The following is a 26,821-nucleotide window of genomic DNA, read 5'->3' as shown; positions in this document are numbered from 1 at the left end:
ATATATATGAAACACCTCCTGTTTGCCAGGTACAATTCTAGATCCTGAGAATACAGCAGCAAATAAACAAATCAAATGTCTTGTTGTAACAGAGCCTACCTTAAATAAGTGAAGGGTAATAGAATATAAGGAGATAAAATGTGCTGTAGGTCAGAATAAAGCAAGAAAGGACAATAGGGAATATCAGGATGGAGAATGGTGTTCGTCAGAGAGGGCCACATTGAGAAGGTAACATTAAGCAGTCTTGGAGGGGAAGCAGCGAGGTCTTCTTACACATGTGGCAAGAGTGTTCCAGGCAGAGCAAAGAGCATGCACAAAGGCTGTGGGATAGGGTGTTCCTGGTTTGCCATCATAAGAACTTTGATTTTACACTGAATGAGCTAGGAAGCCACTGGGCAGCTTCAAGCAGAGGGGTAATTTGATGGTCAGTGAGAAACCTGCTAACAATCCAGCTTAAAGATGATGGTGCCTCTACCTTTAGTTCACTTCTTAATTGAATTAGTAAGTGTGTAAGTTGTCAAACAAAACTAAGCCATATACACAGGCCCAGTCAAGATTTTAGAAATAAGTCTAAACTCATTCTAAAGTTAAAAAGTAATGTTACTACATTGCAATTATTCCAAATTTAATGTCCAAAGCTCATATCAATAACACAAAATATAAGGCAGTAAAAAACGAAACAAAAATTATGACTTGAGATAAGTGAAAATCCATTATTTTATGTAGAGATTAACTTCAACTACCATGCATAGATAAATAGTAGAAAATTCTAAATGCTTGAGATGTCTTTGGGGAATAATTTTCTCTTCTTCATAGACATATCTCTTACATGAAAGCATAATCCCTAGTTTGATATTTCACATTTGATCAGGCTTGCAATTCTATGGTGGCCTGAAAAATGGGAAATACCATTCTTTAAATAGAAAGGCTTGAGTTCTATTTATCCAGTAATTGAAAGCAATATTTAATCATTATTGTTAAAGATATGAAAACTAATGCTTTGTTAGGTCTAGTGTAAATACCTACACTTATATTATGGATTTATAGTACTGTTTCCATGGCATCCATAGTCACCCCCTTGCATAAATCCTGAAATAAACTTTACATATATTTATTGAGTTGCTTTTATGAATAGTTTTGAAAAGGTATTTTCATACTATGCAAATTTCATTTTCTTAGTAATGAAACACAAACCTCATTATCTTTTCAACATAAGACAATTCTATTGAAATAATCATTTTTTCAATGAAGTTTCTAAGTTAAGGGTTGGCAAGCTCCTCCAAGTTAGGGGCTAGCCAGCTAGAAAATACTGCAGGCTATACTGTGCCTGTTGCAACTACTCAATACTGCTGTAGAAGTGGGAAAGTAGCCATAAAAAGAAATGTAAATAAATGAGCATGGCTCTGTTTCAATAAAACTTTATTTACAAAAAGGCTGTTGGGCAGATTTGGTCCACAGGCTGTAGTTAGCTGACCCCTGTTTTAAAGGTTTGGAATGAAAACCTTCAGACCCAGGAAGATTTGAAGTTTACTGATAAACTAGTCATTGTGAGTGCCCAAAGGCAAAGCCTCAGACTTGGTACTATCTATGGGCTTCAGCATCATCCGTTGCACATTTGCTTCAACTTAGCTGTTCATTTTCTCATCAGTGATTTCAATATGCTGGCATCTGGGCTTCTTCAAACTCACTCACTCTGATTTGTCTAATGTAGATGACTCTCAAATACTTTAACCTTTGCTATTGTTGTTGATGCAATTCTACTGTTGTTATTGTTTAAAGTATTGCTCTATGTCTTTTTAATCTAAATATCTGTGTACAGAATTATAGTTTGGAATAGGAGTATTTCTCTATATCAGATCAGAAAAACCCTGATTATTTCTTTATCTGTTCCACTTTACACTTTGTATTAATCTGTACTGAGTTAACTGCATAATGGCTTTTGCTAAGTTGGGCTGCTGTTTGAATTCACTTTTTGATATTCTACTGCATCAATGCTCTCTTCCTTCTGAGGGCAAATCTTAGACCCCATATAGACATATGGCTGAAGGCATCATTGGTCATGTACTTCTGGTCACATGCTACTTGGCTACAGTAACATCTGCTCCAATGGGTAGGGCTGACCTCATTCTGACAACTACATGTCTTTAATTGGTCTCTTGGATCTAGTAAGGGTAAATCTACCTTGTTCCCATGTTTTTAGACAAGAAACAATAATTTCCAGTCTAGGTGTTGCTAAGAGGACTATTTTTTAAAAAAGTAAAAAATTCCCTTTCTAAAGCTTTTCTTTTTTCCTGTTTATTTTTATAAACTACCTGCCTTTTCCTGGCTACAGTAATGTGAAGGTAACATAAACAATATGGAAGAACACAACTCACTGTCAAACTTGTCATTCTAGTTCAACAGCCATTTTGGCCATTTAAAATCTGCTAACTCTTCAATGTATTATATATAGTTCTTACGTAAATCAATATAGATTTCCAGGGTGGGAGTAGGGGGGTCTCTTTCTGATATAAATTTACTTTAGAAGGGCATTTTTAAGACTGAATAGGCAGGTAGACTCTATGGTTCCTTATACCATTTATTTCCTATATAATTGAGTGAAAGCAGAAATAATGTAGGTAATATAAACTTCACAACATGAAATAACTAAAATGATTCAAATAACAAACATTTCAGGTCAAAATGCAAATAGGAATTAACATAATTCATCATGTTTAATATTAAATTACAGAATCCTGGCCAACATGGTGAAACCCTGTCTCTACTCTAAAAATGCAAAAAAATTAGCTGGGTGTGGCAGTGGGCGCCTGTAGTCCCAGCCACTTGGGAGGCTGAGGCAGGAGGATCACTTGAACCCAGGAGGTGGAGGTCTCAGTGAGCTGAGATCATGCCACTGCATTCCAGCCTGGTGACAGAGTGAGACTCCGTCTCAAAAAAACAAAAAACAAAAACAAAACAAAACATTAAATTACAGAAAAAATAATCTCTTAGAATGCATCAGTGACAAAATTTCAGTGTTACTTTCAGATTCTATGTACTATTTCTGAATTGTCCTTTCAAGATTGTGTTTGGGTATTTTAAGATTCTTACAAATAGAAGAGCTTTTTAAATGAGTCATAGTTCAAATCTTTTTAAAGTGAGAATTGATAGAAATCTGACATACCCGTTGCTAAAATTCATAAGAGCTAAATGGCTCCCAATGAAGTGACAGAGAATAATGTGTACTCACATCAAATACCCATGGCACGGAATCCTTTTTGGCAGGGTATCATCTGGAAAGCACACAAAAGGTCCAGAGAGGAATGTCTCTCACAAAATTCTTTCATCTACCTTCCAAATGGCAATGACAGACCGCTGTACAGATAGGAGTTTAAGCTGTTTTTCTTTTGTAGAAGATGCTTATTTGTTATGATCTTAACCTGGCATCTATCAAAACAGAATGAAACCCTTAAAAGAAACCTTGGAAAAGGATAAGGATGTAGTCTTTTTTATGCTTACGACTACGGTCTTTAGATAGTAAAATCTTCGCATTTGTTACCAGACAGTAGATGTTATCATATGAAGGAAAAACACAATAAAAATCTTTCGGGCTATTGTCATCAGTTCAATCGATCCTTTCTATTCTGCCATGAATAGATGAGTCTATTTACATTACAGACTTTAAAAAAATAGCTTAAATAAATACACAGTGGTACAGAGCCAACACAGAACGCTAATGATATCTTAGTGAAACACTGTCATCACACCCACATCGCCAACTTCCACGTCCATACCATCCCACGTGCCAAAGGTTTTAATCAAACCAGACTTCTTATCCTCTGCAAAACTCCATGAACTTTTTCACCTCCTTGCTTTGGTTTGTGCCACTTGCTCTACTTGGAGTGCTTTCTCCTCTCACTCCCATTTCTTCTAGAAAATTATATTTCTTGAGACTCTTCTTTTCCTTCCTCAAACAGTATTAAACTCTCTTACTACTTTGAACCTAATATTTACCCATGCTATATTTTTATTTTGTATCTCTTACTCAACTTAAGTTAGCACCATGTATAAACCAACCAAGCACTGAAACATGACTCCTCAATATGATTCAACAATCTCATCTCTGTCATTGATTTCTGAAATCTCTTTATACCATTTTGCTATTGTATAATCTGTTAAGATGCATTAAACAGTTGATCTATGTATTAGCCTGTTCTCATGCTGCTAATAAAGACATATCCCAGACTGGGTAATTTATAAAGGAAAGGGGTTTAATTGACTCACAGTTCCACATGGCTGGAGAGGCCTCACAATCATGGCAGAAGAGCAAGGGACGTCTTACATGGCAGGAGGCTAGATAGCATGTGCAGGGGAACTTCCCTTTGTAAAACCATCAGATCTCGTGAGACTTATTCACTAACTGAGAACAGCATGGGGAAAACCCATCCCCATGATTCAAACCAGGTCCCTCCCATGACATGAGGGGCTTATTAAAATTCAAGGTGAGATTTGGGTGGGGACACAGAGCCAAACCATATCAATCTATGACACAAAAAAATCCTCAAAACAAGCAAAAACTTCTGTGGCAAGTAAATATTTCCAAAACAGATAAGCACTATAAAGGATAGAGATTTGGCTAATATTGTGGTGGATCAGAAGGATATTCTAATCACTCACTAATTAGAGGCAAAACCATCCAGAAAACAATTGTTAGCAACGTTTTTACCCGACTCTAAACAAAAATGTATCAATTTATAGTTTAACTATTAAGACTTCTCAGGCCGGGTGTGGTGGCTCATGCCTGTAATCCCAGCACTCTGGGAGGCCAAGGCAGGCAGATCACGTGAAATCAGGAGTTTGAGACCAGCCTGGCCAAAATGGTGAAACCCCGTCTCTACTAAAAATACAAAAATTAGCCAGGCATCATGGCGGTTGCCTGTAATCCCAGCTTCTTGGGGGGCCGAGGCATGAGAATCGCTTAAAGCTGGGAGACAGAGGTTGCAGTGAGCTGAGATCACACAACTGCACTTCAGCTGGGGCAATAGAGTGAGACTCAGTCTCAAAAAAAAAAAAAAATTAAGACTTCTCAAAAGATTCTTGGGGGGTTGTGTATGTGCTCACACATGGGTAGTAACACTGTTTATCCATATAATTAGGAAACTGCTTCTAACACATTAGTGAATTTTCAATTTAACACAGGTTATCCTTTTAAATAATCACACAATATTTAAAGAATGTATCAGTCTTTTATGGAAATCTGTACACATATTGAAAACTATTTCCGATGGGCAAAATCTGACCCACTGCCTGTCTTTGTATAAAGTGTAAACTATGAATGGTTTTTATATTTCTTAATGTTTGGGGCAGCAGAGTGGGACAAAAGAAGATTAGCATTTTTTGACACATAAATATTATTTGAAATTCAAATTTCAGTGTTGATAAATAGAGTTTTATTAGAACACAGGCCTTTTCACTTATTTATATGTTGTCAATGGCTACTTTTCACTGCCACATTGGAGTTGAGTTGAGTTGAGTTGACAGAGGCAGTTGAGTCCTAGCTCTGTCACTGACAGCTATGTGAGTTTGGGCAAATTATTTAAACTCTCTAAGTGTTTAAACTCAAAAATAATACAGGGTAATATTTCCCTTTAAAGTTTTTGGAAAATTAAATATGTTAACAGACATAGTAAAGTACTTAGTGCATAATGACAGTTGTGGCACCAAAAAGATACGCCTAAAAAATAAGGATGCAGGAAAATTGAAAATTAAAAAATGTCAAAACATACACTTTTGACAAATATGAGCCAAAAGAAAACATGAGTAGCTACGTTAGTAGAAGAAAAAACAGACCTCAATACAAAAAGCATGACAAATGAGAGAAGTGTTCATTACCTAATGTAAAAATGGTTCAATTTCCCTGGAAGATGCTAAAAATTCCAAAATATTTTGTATCAAAGTATATCTCATATTAAGTAAAAAATTATGGAATTAGAGTAAGAAATTGACAAATCTGTGACCAAGGTGGGAGATTTCCTTGTACTTTTCTCAATTAGGTTAAGCAGTCAGAAATTTAATAAAAATGTGGAATATTTGAACAAATGTAACCTCTGACATAGGTCTTGCACTGTATTTCAACCTTAATAGTGCATTATGATTATATAGAACCTTGCAGCTAAAAATCAGAAATAAATATTCTTCTGAAGCCCTATGAAATATTGTTAAAGTTGACCATGTACTCGAACATGAAAAAAATCCCAAAAGGTTTCAAACGATTAATATCAGAAAACATGTTTTCTGGCCAGAATCCATTGAGTACTTCACAACAATGCATGTTATGTACCTTAACAAACATGATAGAAAGAGAAGTGAAAAAAAAACATGAAAAGGCCTTCGAATCATGAAAGGAATTGAAGCATTGGTTAAAAAGCTTTTACAGAGCTTATACACAAACATTTTAAGGCATATTCTACTAAACTTTTGAGAAGAAACTAATTTAAACATTATGCAAACTCCTCCAGAAAACAGAAAAATATGTCATGTTCTGCATCATATTTTAGAAGGCCAATATAACCTTGCTACAAAATTGTCAAGTACATTGGGATAAATATAAATTATAGGTCACTAAGGAACAACATTGCAAGAAAAAAATTATTATCAGATAGTTCACAGTGGCAAGTGCATAGAAGTTGGATTTAAGGAGGGCAGTACTGGGGCCAAGGAGAAAAGTTGGTTGATGTGGGAGAGTGGAGTCCTAGAACAAGGGCAGCAGTAGTTAGAATGCAGAGGAGGAAATGCATTTAGGATATTTTTAGGTGATACACATTTGGCAGGATTAATGATTGGTTAGATACGGTTGCATGAAGGGAAAACATGGAGTAAAGAAGGCTCCTGTATTAGTAGCATGTGTCACCCTCTAGGGTAGAAAATGAACCAAAAGAAGCAAGGAAGCAATGAACCAAAAGAAGCATTAATTCACTCTTGAAATAATGAGTTTTCAGATACAAATGGGATATTTAATAGTTACTATGTAAATGAGTCTGGCTCGGGGAGAGGAATGAGTTCTAAATACAGATTTTGAAGTCATTGTTATATAAGTGGAATTGAGACCGTATGATTCATTCATTCATATTTATTAAGTGTGACTGTATGGGGGCACTATTCTTGTTCAATGAGCAAGACAGAGTCTCTACTATGATAAATCTTAAAAAGCCTGATGATGAAGACATAATTAAACAAATAGAATAAAGTGTTTGACAGAGATAATATAGATGCTATGGGAATGCACAGAAGGGGATTTAACTCACTTGAAGGTAAATGTGTGGAAGAAGACTTCCAGAGGAAGTTATGCTCAGACCCAAATGGTGAATAAGAGTTACCCAAGAAAAAGGCTGAAGGAATGACATTTGCAAAGCTGTCAAGGCAAGAGAAAGAACTTAGTGTGCACAAATCTTTGGAAAAACCATTTTCTCTGGATCTTGGTATTTCAGGGGAAGTGGACTATGAAATGAGATGGAAGAAACAATCAGGAGACAGATTGTGGAGCATCTTTTAAATTTGGACTTTATATGAAGAGTAATGAGAAGTCATGAAATCATTCTAATTAAGAATGTGACATATGTAGTTTGTATTGAAGAAGTTTACAGAGTCAAAGTAGCTGAGGACAGAACCCACATAAATGTCAGCATTTTAGGGGCAATTAGAGGAAGGGATGCCTGTGAAGGAAAAAGAGAATAAGCTATCACGAATTTATATTTTGATTTGTTTTTTCATGAATTTAGCAGTAGTAATCAGAAATGTGCATGAAGGTTCAAATCTCATAATATAAAATATTAACCAAACACCGTGATTCATGACCAAGAATATCAAAATGATAAATATTTATTAGAGTTTAAGGATAAATTATTAACATATTAATGATGATGGTAATAAAAGAATGATAGTTATAACTTAATATAATTTTTACTAATACCAGGAACTTATAAGTACTTTATATAAAACACATAGTGACCCAGTAGATTTGATTATTAATACTATTTTTTCACACTAGAAAACTGAGATCTCATGATGTTAGGGAAATTATCCAAGGTCAACCACATAATAAGTGGTAAAACTGGTATTTGATTTCAGGCACTTAACATTGCATTATTATGACTGTCCTCTACTGACAACATCTGTGCTATAGAACTGAAAATTTCTATTTGATATAAAATAGAAAATTTCCATTTAACATCAAAATATTGGCCTGTATGTCATAAGTCCAACTCTAAAGAATTTATACGTTGTATCTGAGAACTCTCTTCCATTGCAACAAATAGTAAGTTACTACTTTCCATAGTTCTGATACAATACCTGTTATAACATGATCAATAAATTATAAAGCACATCTGTTAAGTAAAGCATACTTTTGACATAGGTTTCGTACTGTATTTCAACCTTAATTGTACATTATCATTTGTATACATTTGTTTCATTTTTGTAGTAAAAGGGAAAATTCATTGAGACAATTTTTCTTGAGGCAAGGTGTTGCATCAGAGCTTTAAAAAGATCTTTTCCTCCATATCTTCAGATAAATGACATTTAAAAATATATATTGTCAGGAGATCATAATTCATTTGCAAATTTATTGCTTTAAGGAAGTTGTGGGCCATTGAAAACATGGAACCAGTAAGAAAACCTACACAGCCTTATTTTCATATAAGAAAATTTCTAAACTATTATAACCACATTTCATCAGTCTAAAGATTTTTAAGGAACATGTTCTCTTTCCTTAGTCCTTGAACGTGGTTGACTAACTCAACTGAAAATTTCTGCATATGCTCAGGGCTCTATCAAAGCAAAAAAAAAAAAAAATTAAGAGATGGGGGTCTCCCTGTGTCACCCAGGCTGAAATGCAGTGGCCCAATCATAGCTCACTGCAGCCTTGAATTCCTGGGCTAAGAGATGCTCCCTACCTCAGCCTCCAGAGTAGCCAGGACTACAGGTGCACACCACCATGCTCAGCTAGTTTTTATATTGTTTGTAGAGACAGGGTCTTGCTATGTTGTCCAGGTTAGTCCTAAACTGCTGGCCTTGAGTGATCCTCCCACTTCGTCCTCCTAAAGTGTCAGAATTACAGGCGTAAGCCACCAGACCCAGCCAAAAATTTTTTATACAATTTTATTATTTCAAAAAATTCATTAAAATGATCACCATGGGAAAAAATCAGAACTTTTGAACTCCTATACTCTTATTTTGTAATTTGTTTGTTGGAATTTTGAATTTCCATGGAGTGGGGCACCATCACCTTTCCAGTGAGCAGGGCTTCCAGAGGTCTCATTCATATCTGCTCTCATCTCATATTCAGTGCCTGAATACTGACAATGGGAAGGAAATAGGGAAGGAAGAACAGCACCCAGTTGATGTGTCAGTCAACAATGTGTGTCCAGAACCTAGTAAGTGATGACAACGAAACTGACCCAGTACAAATATTCACGGAGGTCTGCATATTTATCTCCCTGCCATCCCATTCAGGCCTCTTTAACCCTTCAAATGAACCGCTGGCACCAGGAAACCCTCTGCAGGCTTCTGTATTTCATCTCTAGGATTTCTTCATTCTGTCAACCCTCTGTTTATTTTGCTGCTAGTTGCTCTGCTTTCTTCTTCCTTTGACTACCCTTGTTTTAGTTTCATATCAATTATTATTTGCTCGGCGCCCCTGTTCTGATTCATTCCCCTTGTTAGATTTCAGCACTCCTTCAGGATGACTTCCAGCATCTGCCCTCGAATCCTTTACTCTGTAACGCAGGACAGTGCGAGGTAGGGGATAGGCACACGCCTCCCTTTGCCTCCTCTCACCAAGTTAAAGGAGCCGGACACATAACCCTCATTTATGTGCCTTTATCCACGTTCACTTACCCCTCAGTTCATTTCTCCACTTTCTAATCCAAAGCAGTAACAGCCTGTGGAATCTGGTTTAATGAAGGCAAGTAATAGATATTGCAGTGACTCCAAAGGAGATGCTCTGAAGAGAGTTGGACTCCCTTGCCTGATTCTGATTGTTATTTCTCCCTCAGTTACAAGTGAGAATTTCCATAGGAAGCTCCATTGTTATTTTTATACCTGTATCTCCTTTTGCTCTCCCACTGGCCTGGCTCCAGCAGGAAGGCAGTAATGCATGCTCCAAAGACACAGTTAGCTGTTCTCCTTCTCCTGCTGGAATGGATGATCCTCATACTTGGTAATTGGTAACAGGTAAATATTGACTGTCAGTCTGGCTATAAATGTAACAAGAGTTTGTAAGCAAATATATTTGGATGACTGATAAAAATTATTGTAAATCCTGATGAGATTTTTTTTTTTTCCTGAGAGTCTTCATAAAAGATTTAAAAAAGGAAACTCCTCTTCATCCCAGTGATGGTTTTAGACTTGAAGTTTTGTTTTGTTTTGTATTTTTTTGGGTGGGGGGGCGTTGGTTAGGACATAAGTTTTTTTTTTCTGAGTTATTAAAACAGGGTTTAGTACTGTCAAATATTAAAGATAAATCTCTTCTTGGGATAATACAAGCTTATAACCTGAAAGATTCTTACTTTTTCTAAATTTATATGTAAACTAACTATTTTGCTATTGTTTCTAATTTTGCTTTTAATAAGAAAAAATGAACCAGGGGAATTTTAAGTAGTCAAATCAATGGTACATTTGTGTTGGTGGAATGCGGTAATTAGGAATCAGAGATGGGGAGAAATGAGGAAAAGAAAGGTGCTTGTGATCTGCAGTCCAGACACAGAGCACTTCTCTCTGGATGGCTCCCAATCCACTTGACAGGTATAGAGTTACCCCTGACCTTCTCAATTCCACCTCTATCTGAAAGACATTTTTAAAAAGCAGTTGGTATCTGTAATTTTAATTCGTTGTGAACTGATGTCAATATGCCTTATTCCTTGGAGATATCTGCTCTGTCATCCTCCTATATTACTTATGAATTAGGGTTTAAGGGTTTTTAGGCATCTTATTAGTCTCCAGAGAAACAGAAGCAATAGAATATATACAGATACATAAAGAGAGATTTATTATAAGAAATTGGCTCATGCAATTATGGAGGCTGAGAAATCCAATAATCAGTAGGATCAGGAGAACCAGTGGTGAAATTTTAGTCTAAGCCTGAAAGCCTGAGAACCAGAGGAGGCAATGACGTCTTAGTCCAAGTCCTAAGGACTGAAATTCAGAGGATGGATGGCATAAGTACCAGTCCGAGTCCAGAGGCCTGAGAATCAAGAGCACCGATGTCCAAGGGCAGAAGATGGATGATCCAGCTCAAGCACAGAGAACAAATTTACCCTTCCACCAAATTTTTGTTCTATTTAGGCCTTCAATGGATTGGCTGATGCCCACCTACACTAGTAAGAACTATCTGCTCTACTCAGTCTACCACTTCAAGTGCTGAGCTCTGCTGGAGGCAACCTCACAGACACATTCAGAAATAATGTTTTACTAGCTATCTAGGCATCCCTTAGCTCAGTCAAGGTGAAACATAAAATTAACTATCATAGCATCCATATCTGGTAAAAGAAAAGGACGGACGTTCCCAGTGAGCCTGAAATCATGTTGCTTAGCTCCTCATTACTCTAGGTTCCTAAGAAAGAAGGAGAAAATGGGAAAGAACAAAAGAATATTTCTTATTCCAATGCAATAACAAAATGGAGGAGAAGAGTATTGGAGTTGAGAACCCAAAAGGAAAGTGGGAGAGTTCCCTGGAGTGATTTATAGAGACTTATTTTAGAGGGAATAAAAGGCATGTCATTTAAAGGTGTTTCATGCCTCTTACTGTTCATTTGTTCCTTTTTCTGTTTCCTGAATCTCAACATTTTTTTTGCAAGAGGATTAAAGGCATTTTAAAAATAAAAGACATACATACACTAAAACCCAAAGAGTAGAAATAAAATAATAAGATCTATCTCTCCGCCTGCATAAACATACTACTCTTTCCATCCCCTCATCACCTCTTGCATTGGCGTTAGCGTGCAATAGCAGGATATGCGTATTATACCACCCAGGACATTGTTCCCCAGGTTTCTGAAAATATGTTATGCAATATGTAGAATATAGTTTTGTAAAAAAAAATGCTAACAAGAAACAAAACAGACCAAAGGAAACAAGCCAAAGGAAAATTTTCTGCCCTATGCTTTGCCAAATATATCTCTCCTAGGAACAATTTACATAATATTACAAAATTTATTGAGATATTGGATACAAGATATTTAGGAACCTCTAAAATAATACCACAAGCTTCCATAGCAGTAATGTGAGCAAAACATTGAATATTAAGCATTAAAGAGAGTTAGGATTATGTAAAACAAGGTCATTGTCAGCCATTGCAGACTCTGGACATGAGATCAAAATTGCTGGCCCTCATAACAGCTTTGAAAAATACCAGCAATGATCACTAGAAATTTAAGAAATGTTAGTATTCTGCTCATCTCTCCCTCAATCATAAATTCACCTTGTTACCTGGAGTGTTAGGAATGGCCATAAACACATCATAAACATTTAAAAATCTGGACAATACACACAGGTAAAAAATATACTCCTTTATTTCAAGTGGGAAAATAACCTTTGCTTATGTTAAACATATTTAAATTGATGTCTTTTTCACTCAAGGAATTGACATCATATTAATTCGGTTTGAAAAAAATAAAGGTTTTCTATTACCAGAAAAACTGATTTTTAAAACATTTTCTAAATATTTTGTTTAATTAGGTCTAAATCAAAAATGTTATCTTTCAGCCTGCTCAACATTTTTTTGTGATAAGAAAATTGCATTTTAATTCAAGTAATACCTCTCTCAGTCAGTTTTTCATTTTGGCTGTTCTATTAGCTATTTGATCTATTAAAATATGACACCATTAATAAAAAATGAATTATATTATTAGTTATTAAGGCCCTAAAATTGTTTGATACCTATTGTCAAGCACTTCACTAGATTAATTCATTAATTCAATTGATATCCATAGCATGCCTCTCAGGGGTTACTTTGCTAGACAACAAAAAGGTATGAATGTAATAAGAAACAGTGATTACTGGAGAAACACAATTCTGGGGGAAGAAAAGATACGTAAACGTATACACAACGCCATGTGAAAATTATTAGCAAAAGTGTTATGCGCAGGGTTCTTCTGTAGCAAATTATGAGTCAATAAAAGATTTAAAAATTTCACTCATAGTGAAATGTATTATTTCATATGAGCTTGGTGGTTAGATGTGTCATATCATCCAGTATGGTAGCCATGAGCCAAATGTGGCCATTTAAATTTAAATTTATTAAAATTATATAAAACTAAAAATTCAGTTTCTCAGTTGTATGTCACATTTTAAACCTGCAATAGCTTCATGTGGTAGAGATAACCATACTTGATAACTCAGATTACAGAACAATTCCATCATCACAGAAAGTTCTCTTGGGCAGTGTGGGTATGGTGGGACTAGTTTATTTATCAACTCAAATATCTTATTAAAGTTTGTAGTTAAGTGATGTTTTCTAATTGTTTTTCCCAAAAGAGGCAATGATCTTTTTGGAAAGCAGCTGTGTTCCAAATTAAAATTTTAAAATAGTAAGCTATATATCAAAAGCAAGTTTCTGGTTGTTAAATAGAGTTTTGTGTGCTATTTTCTAATGAAGTCATAGCACCGAAGTTCATTCATTTTCAGTAGTGTCTTGCTCGTCATTAAATTCTCAGTACCTATTAAGGTGTCCAATACAAATTGAAAAATAAATATTTATTGAATGTTAAATTAATAAATAAATGAATGAATGCTTTTTTTTTCTTCTTTGAGAGGTAGTCAAATGAAAACAAGCAGGTTTTCCTGTGATAAGATCAGGTATGCCATGTGCTATCTTTCTGTTTCTGTTCACCATTTCCAGGTAATGAACAGAATATTTGAATTAAAAAATTGAATGAAATCTTAACGATAATTTGAAAAGATCTTAAAGATAATGCAGTTAATGCATTTAAAAGCAGATACAGCCAAAAGTACAACATAGGCAAGTTCATACAGCTAATTAATAGCAGATCATAGGACCTCTAACATAGCAAATAGAGGATCATTCCTTTAATTGGCGTAATTCAACATAAAAACACTACTCCAAGGTATGGTAGAGTCAGCTCTTGTATTTTGAGAGAGTGTTTTGGCACTGTCGGGATTAGGATATCAGAATGACTGAGCGGCCCAACAAAATATCTTATTCCAAAATATGGATTTATGATGCATCAGAAAATAATGTTCTATTTCAGTTGGTAAAGAAATTCAGTCAGTAAGGCAGTTACTTAAAATGGAAAAAAATGTTTGGGTAATCAGTTCATGATAAAAGCACAGAAGGAAAGAAAAGTACCAAGATATACCAAAAAGTACCAAAAGAAATAAGATAGTATTTTACTTACTATCTTATCTCTTTACACTTGGATTTTGTATATTATTTTTAAAATATTTTGATTTTAATGTTGATGTGTGTAGTTATTTGAAGTCTTCTTTTTTTCTCTTTATGATATGAAAATGTGAATTACTCTTGGCTGACTATGTGTATCATGAGTTAATCATCTGTTCATACCTCATTTGGTGAGAGTGATACATGATTATAAGCACAGTATCTAAGAGGAAATAAATAGGGTTATGATCTTAAACTTATAAAATGAGCATGACAATTTCTAAGGGAGAAAAAAATTTTTTCTTCTGCTTTGGCAGTACTTAAGATCAAGAATGTTGGGAAACATGATGTATCATGGCAAGGAAAGCCATCTGAACATCAAGAAACAGCCATTTTCCTGACATGTTATTTTTTGTTCGGGCAATTACTTCTTGAAATAAAGACGTCTGTTTTGAAGTTGAGTTGGATAATTACTATAAGAGACAATGCTAAGAACTAGTTATTCATTCTGAAGCAACAATCGAAGAGAACTAAGAAATTCTAGAAATTGCGTCAACTGGTTAGAAGCAGAACAGTTAAATTCTAGGATGACTAGATGCAAAAAGTGGGCTTTGGGCAGCAAGCCAGTAAGTAGGTTAAAGGCTTATAAGACACCACTATTAGAAAAGTCATGGCGGTACCATGATGAGTTTAAGACTCTGCAGGCAGAAAGTTAATGAGACAAAGAGTCTTTAAATAACCAAATATATGCCTGCTTATAGTAGAGAGATCTCGTGGTATGCGGTAATGGGAATGACTCAAGGTTGGAGCATCTGACTTGCTATGCAGGAGGAAGGACCTTGGAAAGAATAAGTGGATAGAAATGCAAAGTGCCACCTTAATCCCTGTTCTGTGTCCCCACCAATACATGAATTACACCTACAACCCTCTCCTTGCCAGAGATGGATTTATATAGGGAGATAAGGAAAAAGTGAGACACAGGTTCCACTGGTATTTCCATGAGAACAAGTTGTAAAATAAGCATCTTCTGCCCAAGGTGGAGAACTAAGCTATGTCATAATGAATCACAGGTAGCAACATCTCATCTACACCCTGACATATATTTATTGACATTGTGATTCAATTTTCAGTGACCTGTTGCTTAACGATTTTTCCAACAGTTAGAAATGAACAGTGATGTTTTTTTCTAATATGTAATTCATCCCCTAGGATGCTTTAGATTGTTAACTAATAACAAATAATAGTAGGCAATATAAGTAGATTCCCATATTTCCAAATGAGAATTAAAGTATGCTGCAAACTCATAGAAAATATGATGATGATATTAAATTTGCTGAGCTTGTTTCTGTAAGGGAAATTTACCAAGAATACCAATAGAAATGATGTACTAGAAACACCAGTGGTATGACATCTTAAATGACACCATTCGCATCTAATTAAAACTGTAAATTTTAGTAATAAAGCTGAATTCATTTAATGGGTTTTCATCTTTGAAAACAGGAAATTATACTTTGGATTCTGGAAGGTGGATTTTATCTTCAAAAGTTTGAAAAAAATATTTTGAAAGGATTTAAGGATATTTATTATCCTTACTCATTTCATAGATAGAAAAGGCTATTTATTACCCTTACTCATTTCATAGATAGAATTCCATTCAAGAATATTCCTAAAATACTGCCTATTACAACCTTTATTTTAACTTCTTATCTTTTCATAACTCTTAAACCTTAAGGAAAAAAGGACTGAAGACAGAATCCACAGATGATCCCCTAATGCTTATTTTTAAATATAATATGTTGCTATGATTCTAGTGACTAAATAAAAAACAGAATTGGAAAACATGCATGGCAACTCCTTAAGTTGTTCCTCCCGCTGAAAAATAAAGCTATATCAACCATTGAACAAAATGTATGGATTGTTAATAATGCAATATATGAGTTATTCACCTTGTCTCTCCCACGCACAGGTGACATGGGATCACTTATTAATCTTTCAAAACTGGTAAAGTGAAAGGTTGCCAGTAAGCAGAAGTCTTATTGCCAAACCTCTATCATCATCATGGCCCTTCAATTACTCACTTAGAGTTTTGTATTTCAAACTCAGTGTTATGGCTCAATTATTTTAATATGTTCCAAAACATTAACTCATTTGCCTTTGAAGTAAAGTAACATATTTATGTTACAACTGAACCTGAAATACCACAGAAATTTTTTAAAAAGTAGTTATTATGATATATGTATATGGTCTTCCTCTTTGTTTCCTGACTTACTATTACTAAACCCCCTGGAATTTCTAGGGACAGAAGATTGTCTCTAGTGTGCTAATGAGATAACTGGTGGTTGGGGGTCCTTAGATAGCTCCCAAATGGGAGCTTGTTACCAAAAGACGAAGGCAGGATCAGAGGGTTGGGACTTTTAGCCCCATACACCAACCTCTGGGGAGAAAGAGGGACATGAAAGTTAAGTTGGTTAATGGCCAATGATGTAATCAATTATGCCTACATAACGTAGCTTTCATAAAAACCCAAAGGACAGAGGTAGGAGGGCTTCCGGATGGCTGAACATGAGGAGATTCCTGGAGGGTGGCTCACCTGGGAAGGGCATGGAAGCCCCACATTCCTTTCCCACACCTCTTCCCATCCATTTCTTCTATTTGTCTGTTCATCTGTATCCTCTGTAATATCCTTTATATGAAGGAGGAAATGAAAGTAAAGTGTTTTTCCTGAGCACTGAGATCTGCTCTTGCAAATCAATTGAACCCAAGGAGAAAGGTCACGGGAACCCCAATTTATAGCTGGTTGGCTTCCGAAGTGATGTTCAGTCTTGTGGGGGACTGAGCCTTCAACCTGTAGGATCTGATGCTACGTAACTCTGGGTAGATAATGTCAGGATTGAATGGAAGTACATGTGTGCTCTGGAGGGTCGCTTAGCTGGCATATGGGAATAACCTCCACACATGTTGGTGACCAGAGGTCACAGAACTATTTTTTGTTGATTGTTGTGTGAGAGCAGGAAAAGCACTTTGGTTTGTTTTTCTTATTCACATAGTTATCTTAATTTCAATGAAGTTACAGAGCATGGTTTGCTCAGGAGTAACCTTGTGAATCGGAAACTCGTTTAATTAGAAATTTTTCCCCAGAGTCAAGATAAAAATACACATCAACCATTTTCTGATTTTAGTGATGTTAGAGATCAAACAATTTGCTAAAAACCGAAGTCATATAAGGCCATTTCACACTGAAAATTAGAGTTTTGCTCTAATAGATGAAGAAACTGGACTTACCCCTGTCTGTGTCATACAGGAAGACAAAACAGTTCCATTCGTAGTGATCCAGCAAACTCAAGAGTGCTCCTCGTAATGAAGGTCTTAGTTGCAGCACAAACTGGCTCTCCCCCTCAGTAGGGAAACTTGGTGTGATGAGGGAGATATGTAAGGCGCTGCAGAATGAGGTCAAGGTATGTACCGACCTCTTATCATAGAGTCCAAAAATGGCAAATACTCCTCTAGAATACTGGGAACAGACTGAAACAAGAGGAAGAAAACACCACAAACTATTAGCACACTCAAATTGTTGACTTTGAAGTCTACATTCTAGAAAATTAAAAAAATAAAAAATCACTGAATCATTGGATCTGTCAGGAATATAAGATAAAGAGTATAAGTGAAGTGTGCAATTAATTGCACAATCAATTAATGAATTATTGAGCTTGTACTCAAAGCCTTACATTGAGTGAAGCTGGTCTGAATTAAAATTCTGCATTAAGAAGCCAACTGAATTAAAGGGAAATTTGACTAAAATAAAAAAAATATGGCCTTCCATAATAATGTGGCAAATCCTATGCTAGAGAACTTTAGGTGTGACAAGTCCAAAATTATTTTCTGTATTTTTTTCTACATGCAAACATACAATTATATACGCTTGAAATTTTTGAGTATTAATTGAAGGAACATTTATAATACCTTTTGCCCTCCTGCCTAAACTATAAGCATATATTTTCTATTCTTGAATTGGATTATAGTTTTCACTCCGCCTAAATTGTTACTTTTTGTTTGCTTGCTGTGGCAATTTCATTTTAATCACAATCTTAGAGTCTCCTTGAATCATGTTTGAAAACAGACGTTAGGCTGCTAGGAAGTCATTCTTGGCATATCTGAGAGGCTTAATGAATTGGGGCCAGCTGCGCACGTTGTAGGCGGGCCGAAAAGCAAAGACAAACCAATTCCAAAACCTAACAGAAGCAAGCCAAATAAAGCAAGACGACCCCAGAGAAACAGGTACACGGCCTCATCTTGCCTTTCTTGGTCCATGCTCCCAGTTGCTACAAAAACCATGAAGCAACATCATAAATAGAAAAAGATTCTTCTCAAAATTCTTTTCCAATCACATTTTTATCACTCTTTTAACATAACTGATTTCTGGTCCAAATTGGTGTGACTTTTTCCAGTTTATATTTTAAGGGACAGAAGCTTGCAAAGGAGGTACCATAAAGAAAATCTATTTGGATTCCAAATTCTTGTGGTTTATCATGTATGGCTAACAGTCCTATTTCTTCTTGGCTTATGTAGCTAGATTAAGAAGGGTTTAGGTCTATAAAATTTTTATGTTTTCTGATTTTAGTTACTAATCTTACTTGTATTAGCTATGAATACATAATATGGCAAGAATTAAATGAAATTATGTAAAGGTGCTATGCTATGAAGACAGAAGATGATTAATAAGAGGCAGATTTTAACACAATTTTCTATGTGCATTTATGTTGTTAGTTTTACTTTTTAATGAGAGAATAAAAGTCTTAGTGAATAAAATACTACAGTTGATTCAAAACCAAGAAAGGAGGTATTCAGATTCTAAATAGAAATACCATTTATTTTGATAGATATTATATTAGGGTTTATAAAGAAATTCTATCAAAGAAGAACCATCAACTAATTCTATGCTCACCAAGGAACTAGAATTTGATCTTCTGAGAAGACTGACCAACATGGAAGTCTTGCTCTGACAATGTGACTGGCTGTAATTTTCTTGCAAGATATAAGGAAGATTCTAATTTAAGCTTCAGGCATCTTAAGTTTAACTTAATTCAATTCTTATAACTTAAGTGATCTAATAAATCAAGTTGCTGCATCAGACCCTAATCTGTAAATGTTCCACCAAGGCTTTGGATGCAAGTATGTAAGTGGTCCACATTTAACACCAGTAGAACCTGGAGTTACTCAGCTCCTTCATATTTTCATATTTTTTGTTCTACTGATTTTCTTGCAAACTGAGGGCCAACTCTCAAGCTTTACATGATAAATAATATGGTTCAATTAATTTTTATTTCACTCTACTGAAAAAAATAAATTGAAGAGCTGTAGAATTCAAACCTAAGATCCTGGCTTTTAGTTTGGTGCTGAAACTGTACATAAATTTTAATACTTGTTCTAGAAAATGTAAATAAACAGGATTTACAAGTCGTGTACTTTAACTTATGCATATAATGAATATTTACATAATCTTTTAAAGTATGCCACTTGAAAACCATACGATTTTCAAGCTTTGGCTTCTAAATTATGTTTTTCTAGGAACCCCATAAATTCCATGGAAGTACTCATGTAGCTTTTTATGAAGACTTTTGCTGAGATAGCATTGGGTGGGCAATGCTGGACTCCTTTTCTTGGTATCCTTCCCTTCCACCCTCACAAAAATCCAGGAGCACTTCTGCTTTCATCTATTTTAAATATTGAACAACTGACTGTATAAAATTTTATGTCCAAAGTGTACTACACTGCTCAAGTTCAAAAACAACAATTGTACTATACATAAAGTCCATCTACTCTTTATTCCTATTATATTGTTTTCATTGTAATCATTATGACTTTTCACTATTCTGGTACTCACTATACTATTTAATATTTTAATTTATTATACTGGACCTCAACAAACAATATTTTCTGATATTTTATCGTCTTCTATCTGCTTTCGTTCATTTGCATCATCATACATTTCTATTTATTCTCCTTTTCATAGTTGTCTGTCATTCTTCCTCTATTCATATATACTTACTTTGAAACTATAGTCTCAGGCTGATAAATTTGCTTCTGATGTATTCTGTCACTCGCATTTTTACTTTCCCTTTGCAAATTTACAGCTGTAGTCTTATTCTTTTAAACATTTATTTTTTCCTATTTTGTCTAGATCATAGGCTTAGCAAGTGAGGGTTATTGGGTTTTGTGTGTGTGAGGATAGATTGTCAGGCAAATATTCAATGTTATTATGTTGGTATGATACCTTGGGCAGTATTTTATTTGGTCCAATGATTCAAATTTTAAAATACAGTTATTTCCGTATATAGTATTATAATATAGCTTTGAAAACACTCTTGAATCAAAATTTTGCTTGGCTGAATCTTATGACATCTATTGTTGCTTAGCATACAAATAATTATTCAAACAATAAAACTTCTTAGATTATATAAATTCAAACATAAATTAATGAAAGTAAACTAAGCTGAATTGAATGTGTTCAGAATACATAAAAGGGAAAAATGTAAATTTTTATGTTTTCATAAAATGGCAAAATAAACGGTAATTAATACTTAGCCACTAAATACATGCAATGATATTAGATTGCTCTATATTTTAAGTTATAAACACTAATCAGAATAAGACTTTCGATGAAATGGCGTAATTTTAAGTGCATATTCTGTGTTCTGTTTCACTAACAAGATCACTTGGATTATGTATTATATAAATAAAGACATACAATAAACACATGATACTACTCCATTTTTTACCTGATTGTGTCAACTAATTAAATATGTCTTCTCATCAGGTTCATTCCCAATTTCATTCCAGATGCCACGCTAAGTCAAATGATTATATAATTTGTGAGGATTTGTAGTTCTATATCACATACAAATCAAAGGACACGGCCTTAGCTCAGTGTTTCTCAAGTTATGGGACATCGATCCAAGAGATGTGCTGAATTTTACTGACCATTGCAGCATGGTGAGGAAGAGCACTGTTCTTTCTTCCATCTATGGCCCTTCTCTTTCTCCTGTATCTTCAGTTTTCCACCTCTTAAGAAGTTCCTCTAACTGCTTTTAAACAAGCTCAACTCTTTTCTTTTATAAAGCAAAGAACTTTCCTGACCTCATGCTTCCTATCTCTCTACTGTTTCACAGCCATATAGTTGAGGAGTCTTCTGCTCACACTCTTTTCAATTCATCTATCAGGCTTCCGCATTTTCCAACCACCCAAACTAGTCTCTTCAACTTTGCTAGCGACTAACTACATCCTAAATCTTAGAGTTTAGGTTTTATCTTATTGGAATTCCCTGGTATGTTTGACACATTTGGACATTTCTTTCAAATGCTTCTTTGCCTTGCATTCCTAACACCACAACTATGCTCTCTCTTGGCGTTTCTTAGTGTCTTTGAACACTTCTTACTCTGCTCCTTTAAAGTTAGTGCACCTTAAAATTCTCTCTCGATCCGCCTTTTCATTCTAAATATATTTCCTGAGTGAAATCATCCAATTCTGTGGCTTTAACTACCATCTATGTTCTCATGATCCCCCAAACTGTACCACCCACTTCCAATGTTTCTCTTGAACTCCAGATTCATGTACCTAATTGTCTTTTGCCTCTTCTGCGCCCCAGTGAATTTTCTGGGAAATGGTTGCAATGGTTTTCTTCCTTTTTCACATTATCTTCTAGAACTTTGCTACTTCCCCATTCAGAATTGGAGTCTTTCCTCTCACTTGAACCTGGGTTGGACTTTGAGACTGCCTTGACTATTAAAGTATCACAAAAGTGATTCTAGGGGCGGGGCGTGGTGGCTCATGCCTGTAATCCCAGCACTTTGGGAGGCCAAGGCGGGCAGATCACGAGATCAGGAAGTTGAGACCATCCTGGCCAACATGGTGAAACCCCGTCTCTAATAAAAATACAAAAAAATTAGCAGGGCGTGGTGGCACATGCCTGTAATCCCAGCTACTCGGGAGGCTGAGGCAGGAGAATCATTGCTTGAACCCGAGAGGTGGAGGTTGCAGTGAGTTGAGATCGGGCCACTGCACTCCAGCCTGGGCAATAAGAGCAAAACTCCGTCTCAAAAAAAAAAAAAAAAATCACAAAAGTGATTCTATGTGACTTTTGAGAATACCATTCTCATTCTCTGGGGATAGACAACCTTTTTACTCAGCCACCATGCTGTGAGGAAGCCCAGGTGACGTAATGAGGCCCACATAGAAAGGAACCAATACCTCAGCCATAACTAAGTTCCAAGCTGACTGCCAGAACAAAGTTAACAGCACTAGGAATAAATAATCTTAAAAATGCCCTCGGTTAAACTGTCGCAGCCAATGCTGTATGAACTAGAAATTAAGTCTTGCCCCAAATGTAAAATCATGAGCAGAAGAAATCATTGTTATTCTAAGCCATTCAGTTTGAGATGGTTTGTTATGCAATAATAACTACCAAGTAAAATATATGTGTACAGTACTTAGGAGTACTAAGGAGTGTGCCTACCCACAGTAAGCACTCAATACATATTTTATAGACCTGTATATTAATAAATATTGTTTGAAGTATGTGTCAAAGTTTATTTTTTTCATTTCTTAATATTGAGCATTTTGGTTGAGCTTAATATTGAGCGTTTTGGCTGTTTTTAATTTTTGGCAGTGATAACATGCTCTTATAATAACCATTTTCATGTATATCTGGTTATTCATTAGGATATATTGCTAGAAGTGAAATTATAAAATAAGGGGCATGAATCTTTTTGGTTTTGATCAATATCACTAAACTTCTTTCCACAAGTTTATACTAATACACATCTCTCCCAATAGTAAACTATCTACTAGGTTTGTCAACTTTTCTTAATTTTCTATATTCTATATTTATTCTTTCAGTTGTTGCTCTTGTTTTATATTCATACTTGACATAAAATTCTGATTTTAGTAAATATCTCCATACTCCATCTGAATAATACATAGACATTTAAGCACTTTAACTTTGACATTGCCCTCCTGTCTTACGTGTTACTGTTTACAGTATTATAGTTCCACATGTGTTTAGTCATCTTAAACATTTCATTCCCTCTATCATATATTTCTATTGCCTAAAATCCTTGGTAATTTGATACTATTTTGTGTGTATTCTAATTTGTATTTAAAGTGGATTGTCAACATATTTGTTTTGTAATTTTGAATCATGAACTAATTTTCAGCAAAGCTCTATTTGTGAGAATTTAAGAAGGCTGTTTTGGAGAAACATTTCTCCAAAGTGTTTTTGCATTTACTTATCCCAATTATTCCAATATGTTTTTGTAAGTGATGTACCTGTATTTGTGTGTGTACATGTGTCTGTGAATTTCTACATTTATGAGTTCCTAGAAATTGCAGATAGTACAAATTTGAACAGAAAGTCCACTTGAGAGCAGATAAATACGTCAAAATTCTTATGGGAGTATGTTACTTTTTATGTAGAACTCAAGGGAAGCCAGGAAGTTTTTAGGATTACTCTTTGAGCCAGGGAACAGATGTTTTTTCCCTACATCTACTTTCTCACTGATGCTGTAGCCTTTACGAATCTTCATTTGTATGGTGATCTCATTTCCAGCTTTTTGCCGACTGTTGGTTCAAGGCCTTGAGAATCACTTTCCCATGTAAACCTCCCCAAGGGAAGCTACAGTACCTGCTCCTGTTGTCTAAATTTTTCTGTTTCTTAGTTCTGTCCCTTTGATATTTTATTTAATTTCCTGTAGACTCATTATACATTTGAAAAAGTTATCAGTTATAAAAATCTAATACTCCTAATTGTTCTTAATAATTATGCTAATGTTATAGAATCCATAATCTATGGAACTGGAGGTCTTTGCTGCCTTTGTTTGTAAGATGCTGTGGTCTAAGGTCAGAATTTTATCCAACTTTATGTTTGGCATAACCCTTACAATATTTAACTTTTCTATGACTTGTCAATCCTGATAGTGCAGAAATTTCATTTTCAGCAAACTTTCCCTGATTCCTTTAAACTGAATTAACAACCTTTCCTCTTTTTTGCCATAATACTCTGTGCACTTCTAAAAAAAAAAACCAAACCTAAATTTTCATAACAATATTTGTTGTAATTATTTTTGATGTTGCCTATCTCTAACAATAGCCATGATTTTCTTGAGATTCTTATCTAATATTCCTAAGGACTATATTTTCTGAATGAACAAGTAAACTAAAAAGTCACAATAATATTTTTAGGAATAGTATCATTTTATATGATCTCATATATTGTAATTGTCTCAGAATATTTATTACTTCATAACTAGGATACTGTAATAATATTGTAATACAATTACTTGTCTTTTTCCTACCTACAATACACACACACACACATGCATGCAAACACACATATATACTTATTATTAGACATGTAGCAAACATATCGCATAAATGTTTATGAAAATATTATAATTATAGCAATAATTGTTGGGTAGTATTAATAAAAAATCTCTACTAATATTGGAAGAGGGAATGTATTAATTTTAGTTACAGAAATAGGATGTGTTGAGTCAGTAAATTCGTAGGAAAAAGAATAGTCAGCAGAACATTGAGGAGAAGCAGGCAAGCTAAAATAGAGGAGGCTACAAAATGTTTACATTCTTAAGCACATCAGTGAGATAAGCTAAGAACAAGGTTAAAACCAGGCTAAGCAAGACAAAAGTCTTAATATAGACTGAACTCCACAAGTCCCACTCCTGACTGCCTTGATTACGAAAGTCCTCCTCATATTAGTGATATTTTACTAACACAAATAATGTAAATGGTAACTAGAACAACATATGAACTAGATAGAAACTATATTTTACAGATAAAACTAAGAAGTCATTTGAGACAACTTTGTACAACAGATAGAGGTAAACTTACGAGGATTGTGAATTAATGGCATTGTTCTGGGTATGTTGGCTTAGAACTGCATTTCTGTGTTTCTTCTTCTTCTGGACTAGTTGGTGTAGATATGGTAGATGTTTTGTATTTTTCTGTCACTTTACCTCTTCTACAAAGTGGCCATTACTACATGGATGGAAAGTCAAGAACTAAACACATTCTCCTGCTCCAGTTTGGCAAACTGGCTCAAGTTGTTAGCTTTGTGAAAGTCTGCTGCCTTGAGTAATAATCTTCCTAGCCCTTGTTGCTACCAAGAAGGGTTAGAGTAGTTAGACAGAAGATTTAAAAACAAACAGTGATACGAACAAACGTATTACTTAACATAGATGTTTCATAAAGAACTTTATAAAGAATTTTAACATATGTAGCCTCATTTATCACTATCGTTATTATTATTTTATTACTATTATTCACATTTTGGAAAAAATGTTAGTTATTAGCACAAGAAAAGAGAGATTACAGAAATTTATCTAACATTTCAAAAGTCTCTCTTCAGAGTTTCTATTTTCTTCTTATTTAGTCCACTAGATTAGAGCATAGGACTTAAAAAATGTTTTTCATGTATTAAAAGGTTTACCTATTCCCTTTTTGAAATGTACTGTATCCATAGAAACAGAAAGATGATTGGAACCTGCAGCTGGAAAATGTTATTATGAAGGAATCAATAAAAACTAGAAGCACTATAAGAAAGTTGACCCTAAATTAACAGTGTAACACATAACATGTGGTTACACTGGCCCTGGGAAATGGGAAGAGAGCAGAACGGAAAAGAAAAAGCTACTAAAACTCTTTGACTTGTCTTTAATATTATCCAATTTGTATGTGATGTATAAGGTGCATTTGTCTAAGTGTCATCATTTTCTGAGCTAAGGTAACAGAAGCTAAAGGTTTTTATAGTACATCTTGCAGCAGGGGTCACCACCTTGAAGTCCTGGGTCTAGAGGAGATGAGCCTTATTTGACAGCTACATTTTTTCCCCAATTGAATATGAATGCTTTGAGGTGAGGTATGTATTCCTCAGCAAACTGCAAGCCTTACCACTCTGTATTACTACTACTATGATACTTCAAGTATTTATGTTAACTTCCTAGCCTTGTAGATATCTGAACTCGGATAACTAATCTATGCATTTTTCGATATGAATATAACTGTTTCTTGGTTTGGGGCAAATTGTTTAAGGTTGTATCAAAAGTGTGCTTATTAGTGTTTTCTCCTTCTTTAGTAGAAAGCATGCACTGCCAAAAAAAAAGGTGGATTTAACACTACCACTCATTCCTTTATTAAAAAATGTTTATATACTGCCTAGTTTATTTCAGTCACTGTGTTAAACACTTCAAAGAAAATACAAAATAGTATTCCCACTAAGATGAGTTTCACAGTCTAGTGGACAAGACAGGGCTCTAAACTGATAATCCAAGATGGTGAATATAATAAGGAACAGTCAGAGGGAATTGGGAGGCACAGGGAAGAGGTACTTCTCAGAGGGTGGAGTGGAGGGAAGACTGACTGGAGGAAATCCTACCTGTC

At 35.0% G+C, this 26,821-nt stretch overlaps 1 protein-coding gene across 9 annotated transcripts in view; it reads right to left on the bottom strand.

The window, feature by feature from the left end:
• The window catches only part of GRIA4 (glutamate ionotropic receptor AMPA type subunit 4), a 377,201-nt gene that overhangs the window by 215,723 nt on the left and 134,657 nt on the right, over positions 1-26,821 (bottom strand). For all 9 annotated transcript variants that reach the window (XM_055356277.2, XM_055356275.2, XM_055356276.2 and 6 more), the window contains one exon: positions 17,657-17,896. In XM_055356277.2, coding sequence (XP_055212252.1) covers positions 17,657-17,896 — 240 coding nt within the window. The remainder of the gene's footprint in view (positions 1-17,656; positions 17,897-26,821) is intronic.

The sequence above is a fragment of the Gorilla gorilla genome, chromosome 9 (genome assembly GCF_029281585.2).
Source record: "Gorilla gorilla gorilla isolate KB3781 chromosome 9, NHGRI_mGorGor1-v2.1_pri, whole genome shotgun sequence".
Lineage (NCBI taxonomy): Eukaryota > Metazoa > Chordata > Mammalia > Primates > Hominidae > Gorilla > Gorilla gorilla.
This window is presented reverse-complemented; position numbering and strand designations above follow the sequence as displayed.